Below are 26,899 nucleotides of genomic sequence, written 5' to 3' on the forward strand. Positions count from 1 at the left end.
TTCTCTCTCCTCCCGTTCCTCCTTCCACCCTTCCTTCCCCCCCACGCCCTCTCCCTGCTGCCCTGCACACCCCAACAGCCCCACCCGCCCTCTGTCCTTGACTCACCCACCCCGACCACCCCGTCTGCCCCCGTTCCCATCCTCCCTCCTCCCCTCTCCTTCCTTCCCCCGCAGCCGCGGGGCTCGGGGTGCCGGAGAATAAAGCCCAGAGGGCCGAACCCGGCGCCCCCCGCCCTCCCTGGAAGCCCCACCCGGGGACAGCCCCGCTCGGCCGGTGTCCCCCTGCAGTTCAAACAGCGCCCGGCACCGCCGGGGCTCTGGCTTTGCCCACATCGCACTGGGGTATCCCCGGAGGGGTTGGGGCTCCCTCCTTAGAGAAGGGAGCTCCCGGGGTGGGGGGGTTAGGAAGGGCCCCCTCCAGAGGAGAGGGTCTTGAGGACGGGAATGGGCCTCGGGACGAGAGAGCGAGGGCGGGTGGGTTGGGCAGGATGGGAGGGGCCAATTGTTTGTCTGGCATTTTTTCTGTTCACGTAGCAGAGTGACCTGAGGCCCTCTGCTTGCCCCCAACTCCACCCGCCCCCCATCAAAACCCCTGGGCCCCAGTCCAGAGAAAGGAGTCTGGGGCTGGGGGAGTACAGACTGGAAGGGGATAGTCCCCCCTCTGCCCTGGGCAGTGTCCAGCCACACCGTCCCCAGCCTAGAGCGTTGCAGGGGGTTCTGGTGGCCAAAATGCAGCACTCGGCACTTGCACTTATTCAGCTTCATCCTCTGGGACTCTGCCCATCCATCCAACCATTCCAGGTCTCTCTGCAGAGCCCCCCTACATTCCAACAGGTCCACCCACGCTCCCAGCTTAGTGTCATCTGCAAATTTCCTGATGAAAGACTCAGTCCCCTCATCCATGTCACCAATGAAAACAGTGAACAGAGCTGGCCCCAGCACAGAGCCCTGAGGAACAGCCCTGGTGCCTGGCTGCCAGCTGCATGCAGCACCTTCAGCACCACGCTCTGGGCCCGGCCATGCAGGCAGTTCTGAACCCAGCACAGAGCGCTCCTGTCCCAGCCGTGGGCTGCCAGCTTTTCCAGGAGTGTGCTGGGGGAGACAGTGTCCAAGGCCTTGCTGAAGTGCAAACAGACAACATGCACAGCCTTGCCTGCATCCACCAGGCGGCTCAGCTGGGCATAAAAGGAGACCAGGCTGGTCCAACACCACCAACTACCTTTACTCCTCCTAAACCCACACTGGCTGGGTCTGCTGCATGACCTGAGTGGGTACTGAGGTCTGGTTATCTGGCCTATAATTACCAGGATCCTCCTTCCCACCCTTCCTGTGAATGTGCCAGCTTACACTGGCCAGCTTCCAGTCATCTGGAACCTCACCAGTCAGCCAGGACTGTTGGTAAATAACAGAGAGCAATTTCTCAGGCCCATCTGCTGCCTCCCTCATCACCCTGGGATGGATCTCATCTGGGCCCACAGATTTATGGATATCCAAGCAGCTCAGCAGTTCTCTGACTGCCTCCTCCTGGAGAACAGAGGGACCATTCTGCTCCCTTACAACATCTCCCACCACAGGAGGACAGGTGAGCTGAGGACAAGCCAGGTTCCCAATAAAGACTGAGGCAAAGAAGCTGTGAAGCACCTCTGCCTTCTCCTCAACTGCACTAAGTTTCCTCCTGCATCCAAAAGAGAGCACAAGCTGGTCTTACCCTTCCTTTCACCATTAATATATTTGTAAAACCATTTTGTATGGTCCTTTACAAAAGTTGCCAAATTAATCTCAAACTGAGCTTTGGCCTCCCGAGTTTTATTCCTACGTGCCTGTCATGGGTTAGCACTGCCCAGATGTTAATGCACCCATGAATATATGTTTTTTCCTTAACAGCTACTGTGGGATGTGATCAGGAACAGAGCAGAGCAGGCTTAAACTTCAAAAACAGAAAAAAAAACTTTATTACATTACATAAGAACAGACACAGAAATAAAAACTTCTCAGAACATTTCTTCTCTTCCCCCAGTTTCTACCTTTTACACATTACCCTCTATAGACCAAACTTTTGGGTTTTAAATCAAACAATTACCCTCCAAAAAAAAAAAAAAACTATCTTCAATTTAGCAAGGTAGAGAGGAGTCTCTCTTGCACCACAGACTGCTCCTCAAGAAACGCAGGTCCACTCTTTGTGTGTTTCCATGTCACCCGTGGCACCGCTCGGAGAGGTCTGCCAGGGGACACTTTCTCTTTCCTATGTCCAGTGCTTTCACCACTGTCCATAGGCTAAAACTGCACACAGGGCTCTTTTAAGGATGCTTTCATGCCGAGCTCTCTCTATCTTTCCCCTGGGGCCAAGGGCTTTTTTTTTCTCTGCGGGCAGAGGGCACCACCAAACCCTCTCCCCTCTCTTCTCTGTTTGCTCAACTCTTAAAGTGCCAGTCACTGTAGCAAAAGCAAAGGCAGCTGCACCCACCCAAATGCAGTTTATGTTCAAAGGAGACTCAAGTTCAGTCTATGGCTAACACTATGCAAGAAAAGTCCAGCTCAAAAGCTACTCCTCTTCAATCTCTGCTCATCTGGGGTTCTTTTCATCTTTCTTTATCATCTCGGTCTCAAGCTGTTTCTCTCTCTCTTCTGAAGCCACTAGCCATGAGTTAATGTCTGAGTCAAGTTTCTTTCTGCCTCAGAAAGAGTTAACAGTTTCTGGCTCCTGGCAGGGCTGCAGGCTCGGGCGCTCGCAGGCTCAGCAGCTCCCTCACGCAGCTGGGCCCCTTCTCCAGGGGAGCGGAGGGGGGAAAGGGAAAGGAAGGCACCTCCACAGTTTTCCACCCCTCCAGCCTGGATGGGGACAGCTCAACTCAAAGCTTGTCTCTTCTCTTCTTCCCCCAGGGCCCCAGCTTACTTTAGTTTGCAGCGTGGTTCTCTTCAGACCGGCCACGTGGCCCCCTCCCCCACCCAGCCTAGTAACTGGGCAGGGTAGAGGAGATGTTTCTCTGCTGAAACCGGAACCCAAAAGAGGCCGAACCCCCCTGGAGTCCTGCTTTTAAAACCTTGTGTCCTCAGAGGCGTGTCCAAACCTCCGAGTGACCAATCTAAGTGCCAGCACAAAACCTGATCACTGATTGGCCTGCCCACATCCCCCTGGAAAAATTCACCTCCCCCCCCAACCACGACAATGCCCTAGCAACCCCCTTCAGTACTTGCTGACAAACCTGACCCTCCTTCCAAAGATGATACTCCTTTTATTCCTAAATTCCTCCAAAACCTCCTTGCCCATCCAGGCTGCACGTTTGCATCATAATTCATCTTTCGGCACACAGGGACAGTCTATTCCTGTGCCCTCAAGAGATCTGCTTTGAACCATGCCCACCTTTCCTGGACTCCTTTGTTTCCAAGGGTGGCTTCCCAATTAACTCTCTGAATAAGTCTCCTAAACAGGCCAAACCCCGCCCTTTGGCAGTCAGTCCAATGTAAATGACTTATTGATATTCCCCCTGATATCACCAAATATAGAGAACTCTATACTTACAGGATCACTGAGCCCCAGGAGGCCTCCACCCAGCACATCTCCCACCAGCCCAGCTCTATTTACAAACAACAAGTCTAACAGAGTTTATCCCCTGCCTGGCTCACTCAAGGGGTGTGACTCACAGGCCCTCTGAACACTTCCTGAATTCCGGGGCTCTCAGCCAATGCTCCTTCCCAGGTGCTCCTGAGCCCTGCCAATACACCGGGAATGCCGTGGCTCTCAGCGGCTCCAGGAGTTGCAAGTGGGCAAAACGGGGCCGAGGGAGAGGAGGCAGGTGGTGCCCGTGGGTGAAATGTCTTTGCTGCGAGCTGGCAGGGAGAGGAGGAGGGAGCAAGTGGTGCAAAGGAAAGGGGAGAGAAAGAGGGACAAGGCTGGAGCGGTGGAAGATGGCAGGGATGGCCATGGGGCAGGCGGGTATTTCGCTTTAGATCATTGTGTAGTTAAAGGAAGAACTGTCAAATCCATCCAGGGAAAGAGGGGAGAAATAGCAGGTGGTGGATATCGCGGACAATTGGGATTCGTTTGATCTGGCTGAAATTCAAAGGCCTCGGGGAGGGGGGAGGGGGGCGACAGCTCCTGAACCGAAACACCCGCTCTAACACGCTGGAGAAACTGGTGACAAGATGCAGCACAAACAAGGGCGGCTCGTGGGAAATTCTCCCCCGCCAACCTGCGCCGTGGGCCAAGGCTCCTTTCCCGCCTCTCATTAGTCCAAATTGAAACCCACACCCCGCCACCACATCGATCCAGCTGCAGCGGCAGCTTTGGAATCTGTCAGGTTCGGACCCGAGCTGCGGCGGCCCCCGGAGCCCGGTGAGGAGGCGGTGGAGTTCGGAGATTGCTCCAGTACAGCAGGACCCGCGCCCGGTTGTGGGAACTAATCCTAACCCCAACCCCCTGCTCGGGGCTCGCCGCGAGCTAAGGGGCCGCGGTGAGGGGCAGGAGGCGGTTCAGGTGAGTTCCTTGTGCCGGGTTCCCCCGTGTCCCTCCGGCGCTGAGATGGCGGAGGGAGCGGCTGCCCGCGCTCTCCTCCTTGCCCGGCTCGCTGGGGACGAGGCGGTGCCGCAGCAGCGATGGCTCATCCCGGCTGCTGTCGCTGGGACACAGGGGCTGCTCCGTGCCCGGGACACTTCCCGGCCCTGCGGCCCCGGGCTCGGCGCCGCTGCTCGGGCGGGAGGTGTCCCTGGCCAGCTCAGGGCTGCCCCGGGAGGAACCTGAACGCGCCTCAGAGCCCAAAGCTCTGCAGGCGCCGAGCGGAGGCAGAAAGCGCCGCATGGTGCCTGCTGCGGGGCCGAGGCTTCTTGGCGCTGCCTTCTCTGCCAGGACCCGCTTCGTGTTCCCACGCACGGACCCAAAGCGGCTGTGCCGCGCTCGCTGTCCCCGGGCTCCGACCCGCCGGGACAGGGAATCCTGCGCGGGACAATCGTGAGCAGCCCGGGGCTGCTGCTTCTTGCCCTCGGCAGGCGGACTCCGAGCCGCAGCTGTCCTGTCCCCGGCTCCGGCAGCTCGCAGGCGCTGTCCCCGCCTGTCCCGGCACGGAGCTGGGCTGCAGCGGCTGCAGAGCCCCAGGGGCCGCGGCTGCGGGCACCGGAGAGCTCCCGGAGGCCGCGCTTGTCTCCGCAGTTGCTGCCGCAGCGTCCGCGGAGCGGGGCCAGGGCGGCGCTGAGCTGGCAGCGCCTTCCTGAGCCTCGGTGTCCCGCAGGGCCGGCACCAGCAGTGACCTCTCCTCATGTCCCTTTCAGTGTGCCACCAGCGCGGGTGTGAAGCTGTTCCCGAGGCCGATCTCCGAAAGGCTTTTTCAGCACTCCTGATGTCTCTGGAGCAAGGGGCTGTTTGTTCCCAGCAGAGAGATGCCGGCTCTGAGCTGGTGAAGGGTGAATTCTACTCTGTTCATGAGTTGGTGAAGGAGCCCCTGGATGACGGATCACCAAGAGGGAATATACTCAGAAAATTATCGGGTGAGTGTAGGGCTAACCCTGTGGCCTCTAGAGAGGTGGGATAGTCACCTCCCAAGGACAGGGAGGGCACGTTTAGGGCTGTTTCATGATATCTGGAAGAGTCCCTGTGGTCTGCTCCTACCCATCAGTGTCTGGAAACAGCAGCCCCAACTGCCCCCAAGCCTGTGCAGTCCTCCTGCTGCAGCCTGTCCCGACCCCTGTGCCCCTGGCTGTCCCCACCCCTGTGTCCCTGGCTCTCCCCACCCCTGTGTCCCCACCCCTGTGTCCCGGCTCTTGGCTCCCTGGCTGCCAGCTGAGTGTGTTGCACACTGGCCGAGGGCTCTCTCCTGTGCTCCCTGGCCATTGGCTGAGCACATTGCAGGGCCGGCTCTGGTTCTGGCAGCCAGCAGCTCTTTCCTGCTCCAGGCAAGCGGTTCAGGTGCCGTGCCGTGCCCGTGTTGGTGCTGGTTGTGCTCGTGTTGCTGGTGCTGGCTTTGGCGGTGGCCTTGGCTGTGCAGTCAGGTAAGGGAGGGGCAGCAGGCTGGGCCCAGCCCCTCGGGGCAGAGCGGGCTCCCTGCTCCCTGCACAGGGGAATCCTCAGAGCTTCTCCTCTTCCCCCTGCAGCCCCACAGCTTCCAGTCACACCTGCGACTCCGCTCTTGGTTCTGGCCTGTCCCTCTGGCTGGGTTGGCTACAATGGGCTCTGCTACTACTTCTCCAAGGATTCCAGCACCTGGGAGCAGGGTCAGGAACGGTGCTCCGAGCTCGGGGCCTCCCTGGCCATTGTCAAGGATGAGGACCTGGTGAGTGAGGGGCTGTGGGTGCTGTGGGGTGTGTGAGGGGAGCCTGGGGGTGCTCCTGGGCCGGGCTGGGTGCTGGTAGGGCTGGGGGTGCAGCCCTGTGCCGGGGCCCTGCAGGGAAGGAGCCCCGGCGTGCGGGGGGAGCCCCGGGCACGTGTCCCCCCGAGGGGCCGGGGCAGCTCCCACTCCTCTCTCCTGGGCAGGGTTTGCTCTTCCGCCTCCGCGGGAACGTCGATTACTGGCTCGGGCTGCGCAGACGGGGCCAGCGCCTGCACTGGGGGGACGGCAGCAACTTCAGCTCCTGGTGAGTGCCGGGGAGCCGGGCAGGGCCTGGGGGGACAGGGCCACAAGGTGTCCCCTGGGAACCAGCGCTGGCTCTGCTCCTCCTTGCAGGGTTCCTGTCCGTGGCGATTCCGAGTGTGTGTACCTGGCTGGGAATAAATTTGTGAGTCAGAGCTGCTCCAATGAGCGTCCGTATCTGTGCAGCAAGGCCCAAGCTCCCCTGTGACAGGGGCTGCAGAAAGGACCTTCTCCACGCTGGGCAGTCCCAGCTTCACCTCTCAGCCCGGCACAGGCTGTCCTTGCTCAGCTGCAGCCTGTGCCTTGCCCTCACTCTCAGGGTCACCTCCGTGCCTGTTCCTCGCCACTGCCAAGGCCGGGCTGGGTGTCCAAAGGAAAAGTCTCCGCAATCCCTCCTGGCCCCGGTGCTGCCTGCAGGGAGGGCATTGCCCCCGTGACAGCCCCAGCTCCAAGGGCAGCCACCAGCGCCCCCGCCCGCGGTGCGGGAACTGCAGCCAAGGGGAAAGTGCCTGCGGCCGAGAGCGCCTGGGGCTGGGTTTGGGCTCGGTTGTTGTTAATGCCGCCCTCGGGCTTGTCTGTCCGCTTTGAGCTAAGTAGGAGTAAAGAACTGTTATTCCTCTTCTCATATCTTTGCCTGAGAAACCCCTTCATTTCCAAATGAGAATCATTTGGAGGGAAGGATTTGACATTTTCCATTGCAAGGGAGGCTCCTGTCTTCCTTAGCAGACACCTGTCTTTGCAACCAAAACAGCCCAATCCCTCTGGGCACTGTGTGGGGAGGAAGGTGAGAGGGAATCGAGGATCAAGTGGAGCCCAGGATGGATATTATGTAGTGGGGAAGGTGCATCTTTAGGATCTGACCAAGTTCTCATTTCCATGCTCTGAATTGTTTGCTGATGAATTCAGTTAATTTCCCCAGTCCCAGCCTGTTCTGCCCATAATGTGTAAGACATCTCTCGCTTCCTATATTGAGACACTCGAGACTTTCCTGAAGTTATCTATTCCCATTCCAGGGGGAGGAGGAGAGGGACACAGGGGTGGGGACAGGCAGGAGAACTGCACAGCCTTAGGGGCAGCTGGGGTTGATGGTTCCAGCATTGGACAGAGGGAAGCAGAATATGAGGCCTCTTCCAGACATTGGGAAACAGCCACACACGTGCCAGCCCTGTCCTTGGGAGGTGACACTGTCCCATCCCTACAGGCCACAGGGTTGGCCCTGCACTCACGCGGGAATCTTCTGAGGATCCTTCTGTGGGTATTCCCAGTTGCTGATGTGCCCTTGGACCCAGGGGCTCCCTCACACTCCCATCACTGGTGCAGAATTTATTTTCCACATCTCCACTCAGTGCACGCTCACAAGTGGCATCCCCCTGCTCATGACAAGTGGCTTCTTGCACCCCAGGCAAGTGTGGAACCCCAGCTGCTGGTGCCTCCTCGAGATGCAGGAGCTCCTTCACAACTCCATGATGGGAGCACAATTCACTCTCCTCCAGCTCACAGCCGGCATCTCTCTGCTGGGAACAAACAGCCCCTTGCTCCGGAGACATCAGGAGTGCTGGAAAAGCCTTTCGGAGATCGGCCTCGGGAACAGCTTCACACCCGCGCTGGTGGCACACTGAAAGGGACATGAGGAGAGGTCACTGCTGGTGCCGGCCCTGCGGGACACCGAGGCTCAGGAAGGCGCTGCCAGCTCAGCGCCGCCCTGGCCCCGCTCCGCGGACGCTGCGGCAGCACCTGCGGAGACAAGCGCGGCCTCCGGGAGCTCTCCGGTGCCCGCAGCCGCGGCCCCTGGGGCTCTGCAGCCGCTGCAGCCCAGCTCCGTGCCGGGACAGGCGGGGACAGCGCCTGCGAGCTGCCGGAGCCGGGGACAGGACAGCTGCGGCTCGGAGTCCGCCTGCCGAGGGCAAGAAGCAGCAGCCCCGGGCTGCTCACGATTGTCCCCGCACGATTCCCTGTCCCGGCGGGTCGGAGCCCGGGGACAGCGAGCGCGGCACAGCCGCTTTGGGTCCGTGCGTGGGAACACGAAGCGGGTCCTGGCAGAGAAGGCAGCGCCAAGAAGCCTCGGCTCGCCCGGGGTGCCCCGAGAGCTGAGGAAGCGACGGAGCGATCCCGCGGCCCCGATCGGGGATGACACGGGGGAACCCGGCACAAGGAACTCACCAGAGCCGCCCCCTGCCCCTCCCCGCGGCCCCTCCGCCCGCAGCGAGCCCCGAGCCGGGGCAGAACCGAGCGCGGGTCCCGCCTGTGCTGGAGCAATCTCCGAGCTCTGCCCTCTCGCCGCTCCCGGACGGACACTCCGGCTTTGGCTCCTGCCGCTGCAATTCCAAGCCGATGTGGGTGTGCGGGCGGAGCGGGTTTGGGAGGTGTCGGATGCCCCGCCCGGCCCCTCCTCCGGAGCTGCCGCGGAAGAAGCAGCGCCGTTGCACCCTTCAAGTATCTTGATGTTCCAACCCTTAAATCGAGGGGAAAACGGAGGTTACCTCTGGATTTAGATCCCTACATGATGCATAAGGAGGGTCTCCTCCAAATTTAAGCCCGTATAAAAAGTGTGTCACGGAGGATTTTCCCCTATTTATTTCATTCCTAAAATGAGGGGAAATGCAGTTTCCTCCTAAATTTCCCTCAAGAAAGACCATTCTGGGGGCTTTTGGACATCTTTTATGTCTCTGAAGCTCCCTTCAAATGGAGGGTCCCCCTCGATGGAACTCTTCTAATGGCATATGAAGAGGTTCCTCTCAAGGGAAGCCCTTTCAAACCAGGGACAGCGGTGTTTGCCCTGAATTCGAACCTTAAGATGATGAAAATCGGGCTGTTTCCCTCAATTCAAACCCATTGTAGAGCATGATCAAGGTATTCTCTTTCCATTTAAACATGAAAGTAATAGAATGCAGTTATTACCCGCCAAATGAGACACCCAGAATTATAAAAAAGGTGTGTTTTCCTTATGCTGAGACCCTTCAAATCGTACATGAAGAAGGATCCTCCCCAGTGGAAACAGAGAAAAAAAAATCCCCCCCTCAATTAAAATCCCTTCTCTTCTCGTAGGCCCCTTTTGTGGAGACACTGCGGAGGGACTGGGGACACTTCCCCCTCCTCACTGGTCACACCCGGGGCTGCTGCACCTCGGAGAGTGGGGAGGAGTTCCCTCCCAGCTCCCTCCCAGTATCCCTCTTACTGCCAAGCACCGGCAGGGATGCTGAGAGCTCTGGGAAGGAACTGGGAGCACTATTCCTTCCCAGGGCTCCTAAAATCCCTGCCCGTGCTCCTTCTTGTTCACTCCCGCTGCTCCCACTGTCCCTCCCAGCTTCCTCACGGGATTCTCTGTGCTCCCAGTTCCCTCCCAGTGTTCCCGGGATCTCCTCCAGTGCTCCCAGCGGCAAAGCACGGGGGGCACTGCGCGCTCTGGCCGTGAAGAGGCAAGACTTCAGCTGGCAGGAGAGAAAAGCCGGCTCGGGCAGAGCATTCCCTGCAGACACCTCCTGCAGGAAGGTGTCTCCCGCTCTTTTGGCCACAGAGGGAGCTGAGTCTCCAGCGGTGACTCCGAAACGTTCAAGCTCCGAGTGCCACTGCCAGGAATTGTATTGGCCCCAGCGCCCGGCACAGCAGTCACACCTCACCCGTCTGAGGGGGCAGTGCAGGGTCAATAATTCACGCTCCTGGCTGCTGTTTTATCTCTAAACCACACACTGCCACAGAGGAGCAAAACCCTCCAAGAGGATGGATTTCTCTTGCTGCCACAAGCAGAGAAGGAGAAATCTGACAGGAATATTCTTCATCCTTCTGCCCAGGCTTTGTCAAACACTGCAGCTCCTGCACTTCAGGAAATAACAAGTGGCTCATCAGAAGTGACTTTTCTGTCAGTGAGCATGTTATTATGGATTAATCTCACACTGGAAAACAGTCTTCATACCCTACTGCTCTTTGCATCACCCCAAGAGTTTGGAGGCTGCAGCCTAGCGAGCTCCTGAGTTGTCTCTTCCTTGTCAATCTTATCAGTCCCTTGTTTAATTGTAAAAATGTAAATAAACTGCAGCAAGTATTGACCCAGGTCTCAGGACTTGCTCAGGACTTCTTCCCAAAGAAAGGGAAAAAAAGAGTGTTTCTCCCAAATGACAGAGTTTAAAAGTTCATGTTATCTACATGCATTTTTAAAAGGAGAAGAGGTACAGTAAAATATCAATTCCTGTGCCAGTGGTGCTCCAGTCTGTTCTCTTCTTTCACTTACGGCATCTCTAAGAATACTTTAAAAATAAATAAAAACACATTGGCTTTAAGCTGAAGGAGAAACAATCTGGCTGCAGGCTCGTGGCACTCCACTGCCTGACTTCCACTAAGGGAGCTCATCCCCTCCACAGTTACCAGACACATCCCAAAGTACTGAGCAGCAGCTTTTACCTTTTTTAAAACGGAACTGTAAGAAAAGCTGCTGGGGAGGGCCATGCTCCAGGCACATCCCTGGGATTTCATCTGTGCAGCTCTCTAAGCTCAACTCCTCTCTTTGCCTCTGGGTGCTGGGTTTGGCTCATGCATTTCTTGAGGGATGGCCCTGCACTGATCCCAGCATGTACTGACCATCAGATAAACAGCTTCTGGCAGGGTGGATCTGCCCTAAATGGACATTTCCCCAAGGAATTCCAGTGCCTGAATTTCACTGTCATGGCTTTTCAATGGCTTTGAAAGGACCCTGGTTTAACACCCTCCATTTCTGAACAACCCCTGCACAAGGCTCCTTCACTCCCTGCCATTGTTATTCTCTGACCCTCGGGGAAAGGCTTGAAAGCAGCACAGAGCTTGGGAAGCACCAACAACTTAATCAAAAATTCCAATCCATAGCATGGGCAGAGCCTGACTTTAAAACCTGAATTAAAGAGCAGTTGCCTTGCCAATGGACAGGATGAGAAAGGTTTCCTTAGCAGTTGTTGAGATTCCAAAGTAAGGGAGATGGAGCATGGAGTGGGGGAAAGAAAGGGGAGGCTTTGAGGAGTTGCTTTTAACCATCATGGTCCCATCTCAAGGGCTTGTAGAAACTATTCAAATCTCAAGAAATGAATGCTTCCTGGATATTTTTCATTTCAGCGGGAGCCTAAGGAAGGCCTCAGCAGCAGGAGATTGGGATAACTGCAAGGCTGGCTCCTTGAGCAAAGGGAGCAGAGTGTGCTCTTCAAAGCCAAACCTTCACCCAGAGCACCCAGAAGGTAGAAAAACAAGGATACAACAAAGCCTTAAGTGGGGAACGGACTATCAAGGGTGTTAGAAGGAGAGAAGAAGGTGTGGGAAACAGGATCTGGAAGGTGAGAGATGAAAGAAATAGGGAGCTGAGGCCTCTTCAGATTGGAAAGGAAAAAAGAAGAGAAGGGAGGAGGAAAGAAAAGGCTGGGACTAAATTCTAACTCAGCTGGGGCTGAGTTTAAAGGCAATATAGAGGGAAATTGCAGAAGGAAGAGACTTCTTTATAGCAGTAAAGGACTGGGATAAATTCACTATAGAAGCAGAAATCTCTATCAGCAGCGGATCTCTGCAAAGAGGTCAGGCATCCACTCCTCCTGGCAAAGCCAGACACAGGGAATTGGGCTGGACAAGCTCCCCAGGTTGATCCCAGCCCCATTTTCCAAAAATTGCACAAAAATATAATTGTGCATTAACACAGCAAAGTATTTTTTTCAGCTTATCAGGCTTTGAGATGCCTCAGTTTGAGATGCAAACCCAGCTCCTACCACTTTGCTCTGCTCAGACTTTCCCCCTTTCCCTGACCCAACCCCTTGAGCAACCAACAGTTCGTAGGGAGCCAGCCAGGCTGGGGCCTTTTTCACAGCTTGTTTCAGTAAGAGAGAAGGAGAAAAAAAAATAGAAAAGGAGGACAAAAAGGAGGCTGTCCTGGGAAGTGCAGCCTGGCAACCTCCAGACAATAAAACACAAAGCACACAGACAGCGCCTTGCAAGTGAGGGGCTCACAAGCCTCTCCACAGGGCTGGTGGGGAGGAGCTCTTTTTATACATCTCAAAACAGCCCCAGCCTCAGTGTGGGCTGTTTTCCTCCACAGAACCCATGGGTACGTGCTGGCACAGTAAATTCCTAAGTAACTGCCTTAAAAATACAGATGGGGAAGGGAACATTTCTGCCTTATAAACCCAGCTTAGGTGATCTGGCTTTAAAAATACATATATATGTATACACACACACATATATATGCCTGGTCTAAAACCAGACCTGCAAATATATATTTATGTATATATATATTTATGTAAATACATATTTATGTAGCTCCAAACCTTTCAAACCCCAAAATTAACTGAGCAGTACTGATCTTTTTCTTTTTAGTTGTCTGGTTTTCAAATGGTTAACACAAGCACCAGTCATATTATAATTTCCTTGCTCGAAGGGCAGGTGATTGGCTGCTTTGCAGGAATAGAAATCTTCTCCTAAGGTGTCTGAATTGTAGGAAAACCAGGATATTTGCGCAGCATTGCTCCCCTTACCTCACAACATTTATGTGATGAGTTCTAAGGGCAGACCTCAAGTACTCAAAATACCTCCCCAAAAAAACCAATTGCACAGTGAAGAGTCACAGAACACATCCTGCCCACCTCAGAGCTGTGTGCCAAGGGGAAGCAGGAGAAAGAGGGAGATGTTTTGGGAATAGTAACAACTCCCTGGATGATCCACAGTGGCACACAGTGCAGGGAGATGAGCTGGGATAGCCCAGTGCTGGCAGTGTCCTCACCAAGAGGGTCTCTCTAGAAGGATTTGAGGCTGGGTGCTCAGAATAATCTCCATCAATACTCTCCAGGGCACCAAGGGCACAGAGAGGCCTCAGGTCCATCCAGAACCAGCAGAAACAGAACAAAAAACAAGACTGTAACATAGTCTAAAAAACCCATCCACTCTCAAGGATGAGCTTAAATAGGCTCCCAAGCCCATGGGCGTGGGTGGAGACCACAGGTGAGGCTCATTAGGGTCATTAAAGCTCATTAGGGTCATTAAAGCTCATTAGGGCCCTCAGGTACCCACTGGACACACCTAGGGTTTCTTGACCAGCATGTCCCACCCAGCCCCAGGAGATCTCTCTGTTCAGGGATTTTGGAGACTTTTGAGTGCCACCAGTACAACGGTGTGGGGACTGCTCACTCCCCTTCAGTTTTTCTCTTAGAGGGAAGGATTGCTGGAGCTTGTCGGTAGAGTCAATGCTTTCCCCACCACTGCAGTGGCAAAAAGGGAGGTGACAAGGTCGGAAAAGATGCTGGGGGAGGGACTTCTGGACCTGAAGGTCATTTAGAAGAGAAGAAAATTGAGGTTTGCAGGCTTTGATGCAACAGCTCCGATCCTGCTCCCATCCAGGCGAGTCCAGACTGGCCACCCATTGCCAAAGTCCACCCTGATGTCACAGCTCGGTGGCAGGGTCCCTGTGTGCCTCTCTGACCTGGGCATAGTGACCTGGTCACAGTGACCACCCCTGCTCTGCTCTGCTCTGCTCTGCCCGTGGGTGCCAGGGCTCCACCAGGTCCTGCAGCCGGCATCCCCCACGGTGATCCCGCAGGCAGGGCCCCTCACTGGATACAAGTGGGAGATCACATTTCCCTTGGGTGATACACCAGGGGCTGGTGGGGCACCCGACATTCCAGCAACGCTGATTTTAGGACCGTGCATCTGTCCAAAGGTGTCCAAAGTTCCATAAGGCACCTTTGGGAGAGGAAGAGAAGAGAGAAGAGAAGATTGCTTCACAAAGTTTTGTAACTCTCCCTGGTTTCTTCCACTTTATTCTTTTTCACAATTTCTCTCAGTGACAGAAGGAAGAACCACGTTTGGAGAGAGAAAAAAACAGGTTTTCCACATCCTAGTCCTGGAAAGTCTTGACAGCCAAGCGTAAATAACCAACCTGCCAAAGTTCAGTTCCACTTTGAGGCCTCCTTATCAGCAAGTTTTTCCACAGAGTGTTTGTTTGCCCTTCCTCTCCAGGTATTGTATTGAGCTGCAGCCAGCAAACATTCTGGGACTTTACCTTCAGGGCTCAGACCCTCCACAACCCCTTCACTCTGAACATTTCCTTTTGCCCCACTCTGGATAAAGAACTAAAACTTTCTGTGTTCAGCAGGGCTTTCATCCTCTGGTGTGCTTTGCCCTCACATTGCACTGCAGAGCACAGATCCCCCAGAGGCATAAAATGGTTTGTGTTGGAAGGAACCTTAAAAATCATCCAGTTCCAACCCCCCTGCCCTGGGCAGGGACACCTTCCACTGTCCCAGGCTGCTCCAAGCCCCACCCAGCCTGGCCTGGGACACTTCCAGGGATCCAGGGGCAGCCACAGCTTCTCTGGCCCATGGGCTTCTCTGCCCATGACAGGGGATTGCAAGAAAATGCTCTTTAAGATCCCTTCCAACTCAAACCAGCCTATGATTCTATAAAAGCTAAATGAAAATACTAAAGAGAAGGATATATTACTAAAGGAAGCTAGGTATGGGGTATTTGTCCTTAAAGGCCACCAGAAGACCAAGTGAAGACACCACTTATGGGAAACTTATAACTGGAGTTTCCCCGGGCTGCTCTCAGCTGGATCTGCCCTGATTTTCTGATCACAGTAGTGGCTCAAAATCCCAGTGGTGATGCAGAGCTGGGAGACATGCCCTTGAAAATGGCCAAACACCAAAGTCCTAGGGTTCTGATCCCACTGTAATATGCAGATCACTTCCAGAATGACACATGAAGTGCCCTCCCCTCCCAATCCCCCATCCTTTTTAACAAAAAGCCTTCCCACGACCCTGAGTTGAATCACCACCACTTATTTTGGTGTCTAGAAAACAATTAAACTTAACAATCAGAAAATTCGCGCATTAAGAAAAAATACCGTGTAGTCAGTGGGCCAAGGGTTTTAGAGATGGATTTCGAAGCCTTTTCCCGTTTCTTTCTGGGGGTAGCAGTGCTCCCTGTCCCCTCCAGCCTGGCCCTTTAAATAACTTGAGCCTCCGGGCTGCAAATCCCAGTCTCCAACTCAAAAGATGGAAAAGCTGTTTCTCCCCTTCCCCCTTCTGGGCCTTTTCTTTGGAAAGCAACTCTCTTCTATCCCATGACGGGAGGAGAGAGATCACCAAAAGACAGAGCAGCTTTCTGAGCATCCCCCTGCTGTATCAGGACAAAGTAGCAATTGCTCCACGCCGCAATTTCTCTTCTGGCAGCTCTTTCCCCACACCCCCCTCCAGCTTTCCTCCCCTCCCGCCGGCCTTTGGCAAACCCCAGCTGATTTCCAAACCCTCCGTGGCTGCGGGGGGTTGGTACAAAGGTTTATTTATTTGCCTTTTCTCGGGTAAGGCGGGGACAGGGCCCCATCGCCTGTCACTGCTGAGCTTGCCCGCTTTTGTTGTGCGGTCCCTCACTTCGCCCCCTCCCTTCCCTGTCTCCCAGAGCCCACCATGGATCCGCAGGCGGTCCGGGGATGCTTTTGCCTGCTTTGCTTTTCCCTCCTGAGAGCAGCAAAAGGTAAGAGAGACTTTGGGCTGATTTAGGTCCAGGAACTGAACGGGGATGCCCGGAGAGGTGAGATGCTCATCCCAGCACTTCCCAGTCTCCAGCCAAGCAGGAAACAGGGCCTGGCAAAGTGCAAACAGCATGAGCACCTCCCGAGGCTGGGAAATTTTGGGGATTGTGGAAATCCTTCCTTGGGGGGTAAGGAAAACCAGAGAGCTGGAGCTTTTTAAACTGCACACAGCACAGAACTGTAAAACCTCTTCAGTCTGTCTCAGAGGGGAAAGCCCCAGGGACTGAGCTGGATTTCCATTGATTTGTTTGTTGTTAAAAGCAGCAAAGCTATAAAACATTTCAGAAGCCCAGCAAGTGCATCAAATTCGCAAGATAATTTCAAGTGACTTCAGAAAACAGATTTGACTGGTTTTGTCATGGCAAAGGCAACCCTCCCCCTTTCAATCACACTTGCATATGAGCAAGAGAAGGGACTCCAAATAAGTCTAGGGAAATAAGATTAAAGCAGAGAGATTTGATCTAAAGCTGTCCCACCAACTTCATTTTGCCTTAGCACAAAGACAGTGATTTAATTAGAAGTTCTGATGGAAAACTCATAATATGAAGCATTCGGCTTCTTTTCTCCCCTAAAAATATTGATTGTGCCCCCGTTAATGCCCAGTGCTGAAAAGACACTTGAGATATCACTCCTGTCTGTGGGCATGCTCAGGAAACTTCCCTTCAGGATTCTCCGGCATTTCTAAAAGTCCTGAAGTGCCCAAGCAGAGCCCCTGCTCTGGCCATCATTTTTAAGGCAGGGCTGGAAACACGAGCATGAATCAGTTGTCACCTGACTATCCAAACCACAGACACAAATAATCCCCCGTGAAAACCTTTCCACCAGCTAGACCTCCCCTCCCAGGAGGTGGAGTGACCCAGGCTATCAGCACCCCTGAGAGCCTGGGGTGGAGGTTTCTGGGTCTGGCAAGTGGAGGTGACCCACGGCCCCTTACCTTCAGCATTTCCATCTTTCCACAGGGAATGTGCAGCTGCTTTCCTTCCATCCCAGGACACTGTACCGGTACCGGTACACCCTGGACGTGCAGCTGCACCACACCTCCACACCACAGCCGTGGGGAGCCCGGCTGCAGGCTGAGACATTGGTCCATCTGCACCAGCTCTGGAGGGAGCCAGGCGGGGAGGAGCTGCTCCAGGTGCAGGTGTGTGGGGTGGTCCAGCCAGCACAGCCAGGAATTCCTGCTGTGAACGCCCCACAAGGTGCAACCTCTTCCATTTCTAGCCCACGCCAGCTGAAAAATTACCTCCATGAACAAATCCATTGCCTGCAGGTAAAATACTCACCAGATTTAGAGCAGACACTTGGTCACTGCTCTCTGCCATCTTCTGCTGTCACAGATCCGTGAGCTGAAGGCCAAACATCAGCCAGAAGAGGAGAGGAGCCAGGACAGCAGCAGAGGTGCCCCTGTAGAGATTGCACTGAGCCCAGAGGCACAGGCAGAGCTCCAGCAGCCAGTGTTCATCTCCTGGAACAGTGGGAAGGTCAGCTGAACACCTCCTGGGCTTGTTCATGCTCTCTGCAAAGCACTCCTGTCCTCATCCTAAATTTTCTTAGCTGTGAAGCCCATAGGGGCTCCTGCTCCACCTCTGATTTCAGAGCAGAAAGAACTGGACAGAGTGGCCAATGTAGGACCCTACATGGAGTCCCATCCTTCACAAAACTCAGGATCCCATATTAAAGCTCTTCAGTGCTAACCATGGGATATAAGCTCCTCTCTGACCTTCTCTAAGGCTGTGGAACTCCAGGGTGGGTAGGAAAGGGAAATGCTGTGGGCTTGCATCCACAGACCTCATGCTATTGAGGGATAAGGTCCTCCTTGAGGAAATTCCTCAGATGTCTACAGGGTGGTCTCAGGTTCCCTTTTGTCAGGGAAGGCTGCACAGAGCCTGCAGGGACCCCAGAGACATCCCCTCAGCCAGGCACCACCTTCTGCCCTCCCAGGTCAAAGCTTTCCACGGGAATGAAGCAGAAAACATCCTGATCTCCAACCTGAAACGAGGCATCATCGGTCTGTTCCAGCTTCAGCCCCATGCTGGCACCACAGTGGAGGTAGGTCCAGAGCTGGGGCCACATCTGCCCAAAATCCAGGGGTGCACCTGGAGGGGCAGCCCTGGAGCTAGCCAGCCCACGAGCTTCAGGAGAGGGGGCAAAATTCAGGATAAACAACATCAGGTCTGCTGCTCCAGCCAGGCTGTGAGCAAGGATGACTCTTGGAAATGCAGAAAAGTTAAAAGAAAATAACCTAATTTTCAGCAACAGGCACCCTTACAAAATCATAGCCTTTCCCTGGACAGTAGGAACAGCAGAGAAAAAACTCTACAAGCTTTCCTGCCGAGCAGGATTTACTTTGCCAGCAGGCAGCTGGAATGACCTGTGAACAACATGAAATAACCTCAGAACCCCAAATGCAGTCACAGAGCTGCTGCTGCTGCTGTTAGCTTGAATTTGCAAAGATGCCTGGCTGGACTTGGAGCTATCCAACCACCCCTTGATTTTGGCCCACTTTCTAGGTTTTAGATGCTGTTCTCTTTATTGGGTTGGCCTTTGTGTCTGTCCTCCACACAGATCATTTAATGCTCATAGTCACTCCCATCTGTGTTTCAGGAAGATGCCTCTGGAAGCTGCCAAGTCACCTACACCGTGTCCAACCATTCCATCACCAAGATCAAAGATCTCCTCAGCTGCTCAAAGCCAAAGTCTGGATTCACCTCCATAAACAAAGCAAGTCCATTGCTCTCGCTCTGAGGGGCTCAGCTCAGGTTGAGTACAGTAGAGCCACCCCTAAAATCTTTTTGCAGGTGGGCTTGGATTCCCATTCCCAGCTGGCTTCAGCCTTCTGCACCAGCTTGGGATGGGACTCTTAGATCCACTCTCAAAGTGGGATGCACCAACATCCCTCAGAAGGATCTTGTGGTGTCAGGGTGGGCAGGAGCAGTGAAGGTGCTCTGGGTCACCCCATCCTCACTCTTGTTATCACTTCTGACTTGTCAGCTGATCCTGCTTGGGAAAGTGGAGATACAGGGATATTTTCTGGGTCTCAGACTCATTGGATTGGGGATTAGCTTTACAGGACTCTGTTTTGCTTAAAGCAGCAGCCTGTGTTCAGCCCTGACATAAACAGATGAAATCCTGTGGGTCCTAATGCAGTTATATCTGCCATAACCAAAATTTAAAGGTTTTTGGTTTTTTGGGGTTTTTTTTCATATACAAATCCTATTGAATTCAATATAAAAATGGACATCCCCACAGAGGCCCCATGGGCTCTGGCAGAGGTCTCGACACCACCTTGTTGTGCAAGTCCCTGTGGTGTCACCACTCTGTCTACCTGCATCAGCCATGGGTGAGAGCATCCCCTTGCTGGTCCTCACCTGGTGTCACCTTCTCCCACATTTGGGAAGAAGGCAGGCTCTTATGGATTTTCCTTTCCTACATTTTGCAAGTGAAGTAGGTGACTTTCTGGACCTGAAAGTTCTTTTCCTGCTGCTCTAAAGAGAGAAATCTCCTGGGGAGAGGGCAAGGGGAAAAAAAGGTTGCATTTTTTTCTCCTTGCTTTTCCTTTTCCAAGATTTTTGGAGTTGAGTGGCAGCCCTCCAGCAGAAGCCAATACACGGTGAAAGACAACCTGCTCCAGTCAGTCCTGACAGAGGAAAGCCACGTGGTGGCTCCAGCCCTGAGATCTCGCTCCGGCATCAAAATCACTTCAAGGTGAGCAATGATCCCCACCACTGGCCATGGAGGGTGGAAATCACAAAACTCCATTGATTATTTCTCCCTTCACAGGCAGCAGCTCCAGCTGGTGTCTCCTACAATGCCCGGGCCAGCCGAGGTGTCTGGACAAAGCCTTCAGGATGTGCTGTCTGGCACGGAGCCACGGCCCCAGCCCCTGGGCATGGCCAGCCTGCCCTTCAGGAGGGTCTGCACCCACTGCCCATCGGTCAGTGATGCTACCCACCCCCAAAACTCACCAGGGGCTCTCCCTCAAGCTGCACACATGTAGGATTTGGGCTTAAACCCCACTGGTGTTTTCGGAGGGGCTGGTGACTGCTGCTTTGGTATAAAGGTTATCTCATGATAACATGGGAAAAGAGGTGAAATCCCACCTAACAAACCTCACATTTGCAGCTGAGAGCCTTCCTGAAGGCTTTTGACAAGCAGAGAGTCAAAGCAGACACCTCGAAGGTGGCGACAGCCTGGCAGTTCCAGAGGTTCATCCAGATGCTGCGCGGTGCCAAGAAGAGGGATGTCCTGCAGCTGCTGAGGAGGGCGCCCGAGGAGACACGGTGAGAACCCCTGGAACCTGCTCTCCAAAATTCCCAGCGCTGGACAAGACCACCAGGGTCAGCTGGTGCTGCTCCGTGCACCATCCCTGGTCCAGGCAGCCATCCTGAGTGGTGGCAGCGTTCTCTGGCTTTTCCTAATTCCTGTCCAAGCACTGCGTGGTTTTTGTGGGCCACGCCACTGATGGCTTCCCTCTTCCTGCTCCAGCCCCTTCCTCGTGGAGGCAGCGGTGGCCACACAGTCAGTGGCTTCCTTGGCAGCGCTCTCAGAGTTCCTGGATTTCAGCAAGGAGCCCAAGTCCCTCCTGGAGAAGTTTCTCTACGCAGCAGCTTTCTCTCCCCGGCCTTCAGGAGAGCTCCTCCAGCTCGTCTTAGTGAGTAGGGACATCTGTCTCTCTCTTCCCTGAGGGTCCTGCATCTGGGATGGACCCAGACACCATGGAAAAGGGAAAATGTTTCTGTAGAGATTGATTTTCCTGCTCATGGGGTTGTTTTATGTGCATTTAAAGGGACACTGGTGATGGGAGCAGATGCTCCTCAGAGGAAAAAAATTCAGCAGAAAATGCTTCATATCAGTGCATTAGAGATAATAAAATCTTAATTTAGAGCCACAGCATTTTATCCAACTAAATCATGTATGGCCTCCTTCAAGGCAGGTAAGAACTAGTTTTGCTTTACTTGCTTAAGAAACACTTTGACATAAAAGGTAAAGCATACTCCTTTTCTTTTTTTTCCCTCATTTCTTTTTTCTTGCTTCCTATTGCCTCTTTCCTGATGCCCAGGACAAGCTGGATAGGAAGCAGCTGGCACCTGAGATCTGGGAGACAGGCATAATTGCTGTGGGCTCTCTGGTGGGCAAGCTGTGCCAGCAGGAGCTTTGTGGGCTGCAGGTGGGTCCTCTGCAACCCCTCACACTCGGCTTTTTGGGACACCCCCCCCAATTCCAGGGGTGCCCAGAACACCTCCTGCCCCTCACCTCCCTCTCCTCCTGCAAATCCTGAGCAGGTGGTGGAACGTGGGGTGGAGACCATCCTCAGGGGGCTCAGAGGGGCCGAGGAGGAGCCCGAGGTGGTCATTTACCTGCTGGCCCTGGGGAATGCCATGCTCCCTGAGACCATCCCCGCCCTCCTGGAGCACGCCGAGGATGGTCCCACGGCTGTCACAGCCGCAGCCACCTCTGCCCTGCAGCGACTCCCCACTCCCCACATCTCCAGCAAGGTAGGAGACAAAGCTGCCAAGGCTTGGTGCTCCACTCAAAGCCAAGCTGCTGGGGTGCACGTGTGCTCTCTGAATTCCCCCTTCTCAGCAGGTGAAGCGAGCGATGAGGAGGATTTTCCACCAGAAGAGGAGGAGTTATGACAAAACCTGTCGCCTGGCTGCAGCAGAGATCCTTCTGGATAACCACCCCTTGCCCATGGATGTCATCAACATCCTGCTGGCCACCAGCGAGATGGAGACGGAGATGGCCACGTTCCTGCTGCTGAAAGTCCAGAACAGCCTGCGTGACCACCACCACCTGGCAAAGTGGGGCTTGAGGGGACGGGTGCATTTTCCCCCTGTGCTCTACATCCCCTTTTTCTCCTCCTCCTCCACAATGCAGCTGTAGGATTTGGGTCAACATGTCTTTAAAATGTGCCAGCATACTTCATGGGGGGTGCCTGGACATTCCTGGAGTAAGAAAAGGGGTGCAGATGCCACACAGCTGGGCAAAACCTGACATTCCTTGTCATCCTGCCCCATGGCAGCGGAGCCCAGGTTTGTGGTTTTGGCAGAGTCCTTGGAGGCCAAAGCTCTGGCTCCCAGGGCAGTGCACAGGTTATAGCTGCATCAGTCTTCCTGTCTGCACAGAACAAACCAAGCACTCCTGTTTTTCAGAGCTGCACAAAAGCTGCACAAAAAAAGCTGCCTGGTCTGCCCTAATAAGGCAGAGAAAAAGGAAATGCCAGGGTGGCCCATGTTTAATGCTTTCATTTTTACTCAAAATTCTCTGAGCAGTCAGCAACCATGAGAAATACTCTGGCAAATTGTATTTCCTTCTGTAGTTTCCACTGACCTTCTCCTTTCCCTCCCTCCCAGGGCTGACATATCCTTTCCCTCTCTTTTCCAGGAAGATAATGAAAGACATCATGGGAGACCCACGGATAAATAATTACAACTTCTTCTCTAAAGTCGGCATCTCCTCTTCTTTCTCAGGACCTCTGGCAGGTGACAGCACGGAGGACACTGATCCCGTGGCGCCCTCAGAGGGTTAAAGGAGGGGTTGGTGGGAAAAGGCAGCTTCCAGAGGAGGATTCAGGTCTACAGAATGCCCCAAAATCTCGGGGAAGGTTTCTGAGAATGTCCCCCAGCACCAGCTGGCTGCCACCACCTGAGACATGAACATACCCTTCTCTAACATACTTTTCCCAAGTCCTGCTGGTTTGAAAGAGGAGCTTCAGCTGGAGATGAAACCAATAGCAGATTGCTGGTGGGAGTTTTTGTACTTTCCCTGACAAGCCAAGATATTTCACTCCATTCCTCAGTTCCTTTAGTATTTTTAATAAAACCTTCAGAGAGAAAGATTCGTGTACTCAAATTTAAAAGAAAGAATCAAGCTTCAGAGACTGCAAAAAGCAGAACTTGCTTAATATCTGCTGGATTCTTCATCTCTCAGCTCTCATTTCTGTCCCTCTTCAAATTAGCTCAGTGTGGCCTTGCAGAGGGAATAGCCAGGGAGAAAATAAAACAACCTTATAATGCTAAATCATTTGAGTATTGCAATAATGAAAGGAGAAGATGCAGAATGGTACCACTGGTTTGGCTTGGAAGGAACCTTAAAATCATCCTGTTACAACCCCCCTTCCACCCTCTCTGCCTTTCAGTCACCCAGGACCTGACTTCCACTTTTGGGCTGGACCTGCTGTTTTCGGAGGGTGGATTCCTGAGGAAGAGCATCTCTGACTTCTCCCTGTTCAGCCATGGCCAGCGGCTTCGTGCAGCTCAGGTGCTGGCAGGAGAGGGGCTGGAGGGGGCTGGAGGAGGCTGGAGGGGGGTGACCACCACCCAGTGGTGCCACTGCTGTCCCTGTGTCCCCTCCTCATGGTGCTTCACCTCTGCACTCAGCACGTCCTGTATCAAATTCCCAAAGCACCAGTATGAAACCAGACACCCCTGCTCTGGAGAAGGGAGCCCCCTGCTGTGGAATTGCATTTTATGGAAATGGTTTGCTCTGGCTTACTCCTGGAAAATGTATGGTTTATCCTAAGTCTGTACCCTCCCTGCAGTATCAAGTTATCTGTAACTCTATTGGCTGGAGAATGTTACCGCGCCCCTTTGAACCTCTGTGATAAGAATGCAAAGGCAGAAGGCTCTGCCTCTTTGCCCCTCTTCCCCTGGAGGCTTCTGGACGCTCCCCTTCCCTCTCCCCCTTCCCCTTCCCCCCTTCCCTTCCCCTCTCCCTCAGTGAATAAACCCTCGTCTCATCAGTACCTCAGCAGCCGTCTGAAGTCTCTTTGCCTGCCAGCACGGGAACACCCACGACCCTAAGACCCAGGGGTCTCCCGGGGACCACCCCCAGGAGCCCCCCAAAATTTAAACAACTACACCCTGCTACCCCAAAAATCAGAGGACACAACTCTGATCCCTCAGAGATGGCTTGGATGCCCCATCCAAGTCGCTCCATCGCTACTGTCCCACTCCAGAGGGCCCCTCCACTTCTGTCTTCCAGGTCACCTTTGAGGCACAAGGGATGGAGTCGATGGTGGGAGAAAACCTCTCACAAGGGGAGGAGGAGCCAGAGCTCATGGCTGGGATGTCAGCCACCTTCTTCGACGTCCAGCTGCGGCCAGTTGTCTTCTTCCAGGGATACACAGACCTGATGGCCAAGGTCCTGCTGAGCAGTGGGGGCCCCACCAGTGTGATCAGAGGGAACCTGCTGCTGATGGACCATCACCAGGTACTGGGTGGGGAGGGAGCAGTGACCTGTCTCCACACCACATCCCAGTGAATCCAGTGAACTGAGCCTGTGGGTCTTAGACACCACGAGAGTGAGGTGGCACTGCCAGATGTGTCTTGTGAAGAAGTGGATGGTTTGTTCTACCATGGGAGACCAGTGGCTGGAGCTGCTCCCTTGCAGGCCCAGCTGTAGGGTTGGGACAGACATTCCCAGCATCCACGACACTTTGTTAGTGCCAGCCACCCATCCAAGAGCAGTGCCTGGTCACAGGGAGCTCTGCCTTTTCCATCTTCCAGGTCATTCCTCTGCAGTCTGGCCTCCAAGTGATCATCAAGCTCCAGGGTGGGCTGGGGCTGGACATTTCGGCTGACATGGACGTGAGCGTTTGGGAGCAGGAGCTGAAAACTGGCGTCACTGCGAGGTGAGCAGGCAGGGAACAGCTTGGCTCTGGGAATGGAGGGTGAGGGTGGATTTCCACAGCTCCCTGCTCTTCTCCTGGTGGGTCCAGCCTTTCCTAGTGGTCACACATTAATTTTCCATGGCCAGACCTCTAATCAAGGTGTTTATGGAGTTTGGTGCCCAGCACAGGCTCTGTGACCAGACCCTACATGCTTCTCTCTGCCAGGGGAAGCCTTGCCATGGATTTCCAGGCAGAACTGGACTCTCCTTTCCTCCAAGCCACCCTGAGGAGCCAGACAGAGGTGGAGACCTCCATCCACTTTGACACCAAGCTGAGGTTTTCCAGCAGCCCCGTGTTCATGTGCCTGCAGCTGAGAGAGGAACAGGTCCCATACAGGTAGTCCCTGGGTAAAGCCAGGTCCTCTAGAACCATCCTGGTGGGCTGGAGACAAAGAAGCACTTCTTAGGAAGAGCAGAGGATTAGTGGTTGCACTTACTGGGTCGGAAGTGGTAGGGATGAGGGAAGGGAACCACAAGTTCCTGGTATGGGTGGAAGGACCATCCATAAGACCATCAGGAGATGGTGACTGGGCTGGTCTGGGAGGAGAAGGGTGAGACCCACCACCCCCACAGCCTCCTGACCATCCTGCTGTCACCTGGTCCCACAGAGAAGTCTTCACAGTTTCCCAGTCTGCTGGGAGCCAGAGCAGCACTGCTCGGAAAGGCCGGCGTGGCACCGTGCCCGGGAGGGAATTTGCCTTGCACCAAACCAATTCCAAGGTCTGCAACCTCCTGCTGACTGCAGAGGAAGAATAAGGAGTCACAGCACGTTGGGATTCTCCTCCACAACCACCTTTGAATCAGAAAAATGCTGCAATAAAGACATCAGAAGGGACAACGGGAGGAACTGCTGAAGAACAGACACACCCCTTGCCTCCAAACCTGCCCTCACACCCCAAAGGCCAAGATTGCCCCCTCCTGGACTCCTCCCGTTCATTAGGAAGGGCCTTGTTGCAAGCCAAGCTTTTCCTCCTGAAAAACAGCCTTATTCAATTCACATTTCAAGTGAAGGAGTTTCTGTGAGCCCAAGAGACCCTCCTGGAAGACTGCATCCCAAAATGCCATGTTTTCTCCCCATTTATCAAAGCTGTCAGGAGGGGACACATCTGCAGCCAGCTGGAGGGATTGGATTTATTCCCAATGAGGGGAATAAATGACCTTCCTTGGCTGGGAGATTGGCCTCCCAAGCTGAATTGTGATCATTCACCACCACCCAACACCTCCAGCACTGGAGGGAGGCTGGTGAGGAGAGAGCAGCGTTTCTCCATTCGTTCCTGATAAAAATGTGCTTTGGAAGTATTTCTAGCCCCTTTTTTGTGTCTGTGTTACAAAACAAGCTTTTTAGGAAAGAAAAGAGGGATATGGAGTATATTTTTTTTAAAATTATGAGCCTGAAATGTTAGCACTGACTCTCCTGGTTCAGTGGAGGAAACTTGCCAAGTTTTCCATCTGGAGACACCAATTATAAGAGCTTTGGTTATGTACAGGAATAAATGCTGCTTATTTTTACATTGTCTCTCTTTGACTCTTAACTCTCCTGGACACGTGGATGGGAAGAAGGGAGAGGCATTTCCAGCATGAACCTGCTTTCTAGGTCTGTATTTAGGGTGCTCCCTTTCCTCTTTCTCCTCCTCTAGAAGTTGACAACGGTGGATTTGCCATTCAGCTGATATTTACCCCAAATCAGCTGAACTTCTAATCCCAAAGGATACTTGTCCTGCCAGAGGGACCAGGTCCTGTAGCTGGGATTGGAGTTGGGAATGTGTTTCCAGACCCTTTGGAAGGGGTGAGGACATTTGAACAGGGTTTTGACCAGTTTGCATTGCTGCTGGAAGCTTTGCTGTCCTGCTGAGCCACGGAATCCTGAAGTTTTCCAAGCCCTTCCAATGATTTTTTTCCCCAGTCCTGGTTAGATGCTCCAGCAGCAAAAGTAATGAAGGAACATGGGCCTTTTGGTAAAGTCACCCCTTTCCTTGGCAATGGCTCCAAAGCCTCTCAGAAGGAATTTTTCAGCTCCAGATCCCCAGTGAAGGTGACATTGTGCCCACAGAGCTGGAATGGAGCCACCTCAGTTTAACTGGACAGAAAGAGACCTGGATCTAGATGTATTTTATCCTTGCAGGGATGGCGACTCCACCCTGCCCCG

The 26,899-nt window shown here is 53.8% G+C and overlaps 2 protein-coding genes across 2 annotated transcripts; both read left to right on the forward strand.

Annotated features, from left to right (window-relative positions):
- The first annotated feature begins 5,244 nt into the window (after positions 1-5,244).
- LOC134554995 (early activation antigen CD69-like) lies at positions 5,245-7,089 on the forward strand. The gene is made up of 5 exons (XM_063406240.1): positions 5,245-5,478; positions 5,884-5,979; positions 6,082-6,260; positions 6,461-6,561; positions 6,651-7,089. The coding sequence occupies exons 1-5, from the start codon at positions 5,250-5,252 to the stop codon at positions 6,763-6,765; spliced, it is 720 nt and encodes a 239-aa protein (XP_063262310.1). The 5' UTR covers positions 5,245-5,249; the 3' UTR covers positions 6,766-7,089.
- Positions 7,090-15,958: 8,869 nt separating this feature from the next.
- LOC134555142 (microsomal triglyceride transfer protein-like) lies at positions 15,959-26,137 on the forward strand. Its single transcript, XM_063406499.1, has 18 exons — positions 15,959-16,025; positions 17,043-17,224; positions 17,421-17,564; positions 18,025-18,132; positions 18,688-18,804; positions 19,649-19,788; positions 19,864-20,017; positions 20,206-20,363; positions 20,569-20,734; positions 21,143-21,250; positions 21,366-21,578; positions 21,670-21,884; positions 22,468-22,565; positions 23,222-23,343; positions 24,067-24,294; positions 24,591-24,715; positions 24,920-25,090; positions 25,362-26,137. Exons 1-18 carry the CDS (start codon positions 15,959-15,961, stop codon positions 25,507-25,509), a joined length of 2,664 nt encoding a protein of 887 aa, XP_063262569.1. The 3' UTR covers positions 25,510-26,137.
- The last annotated feature ends 762 nt before the right edge of the window (positions 26,138-26,899 follow it).

Source organism: Prinia subflava, chromosome 9 (assembly GCF_021018805.1).
Source record: "Prinia subflava isolate CZ2003 ecotype Zambia chromosome 9, Cam_Psub_1.2, whole genome shotgun sequence".
Classification (NCBI taxonomy): domain Eukaryota; kingdom Metazoa; phylum Chordata; class Aves; order Passeriformes; family Cisticolidae; genus Prinia; species Prinia subflava.

Bases quoted from the DNA above. Each gene is read 5' to 3' on its own strand.
- LOC134554995 (XM_063406240.1), top strand. From the start codon at position 5,250: ATGTCCCTTTCAGTGTGCCACCAGCGCGGGTGTGAAGCTGTTCCCGAG. The intron at 5,980-6,081 runs GTAAGGGAGGGG...TTCCCCCTGCAG, and splicing joins GGCCTTGGCTGTGCAGTCAG to CCCCACAGCTTCCAGTCACA. The intron at 6,261-6,460 runs GTGAGTGAGGGG...TCTCCTGGGCAG, and splicing joins TTGTCAAGGATGAGGACCTG to GGTTTGCTCTTCCGCCTCCG.
- LOC134555142 (XM_063406499.1), top strand. From the start codon at position 15,959: ATGGATCCGCAGGCGGTCCGGGGATGCTTTTGCCTGCTTTGCTTTTCC. The intron at 17,565-18,024 runs GTCAGCTGAACA...CTGCCCTCCCAG, and splicing joins TCTCCTGGAACAGTGGGAAG to GTCAAAGCTTTCCACGGGAA. The intron at 20,018-20,205 runs GTCAGTGATGCT...TCACATTTGCAG, and splicing joins TCTGCACCCACTGCCCATCG to CTGAGAGCCTTCCTGAAGGC.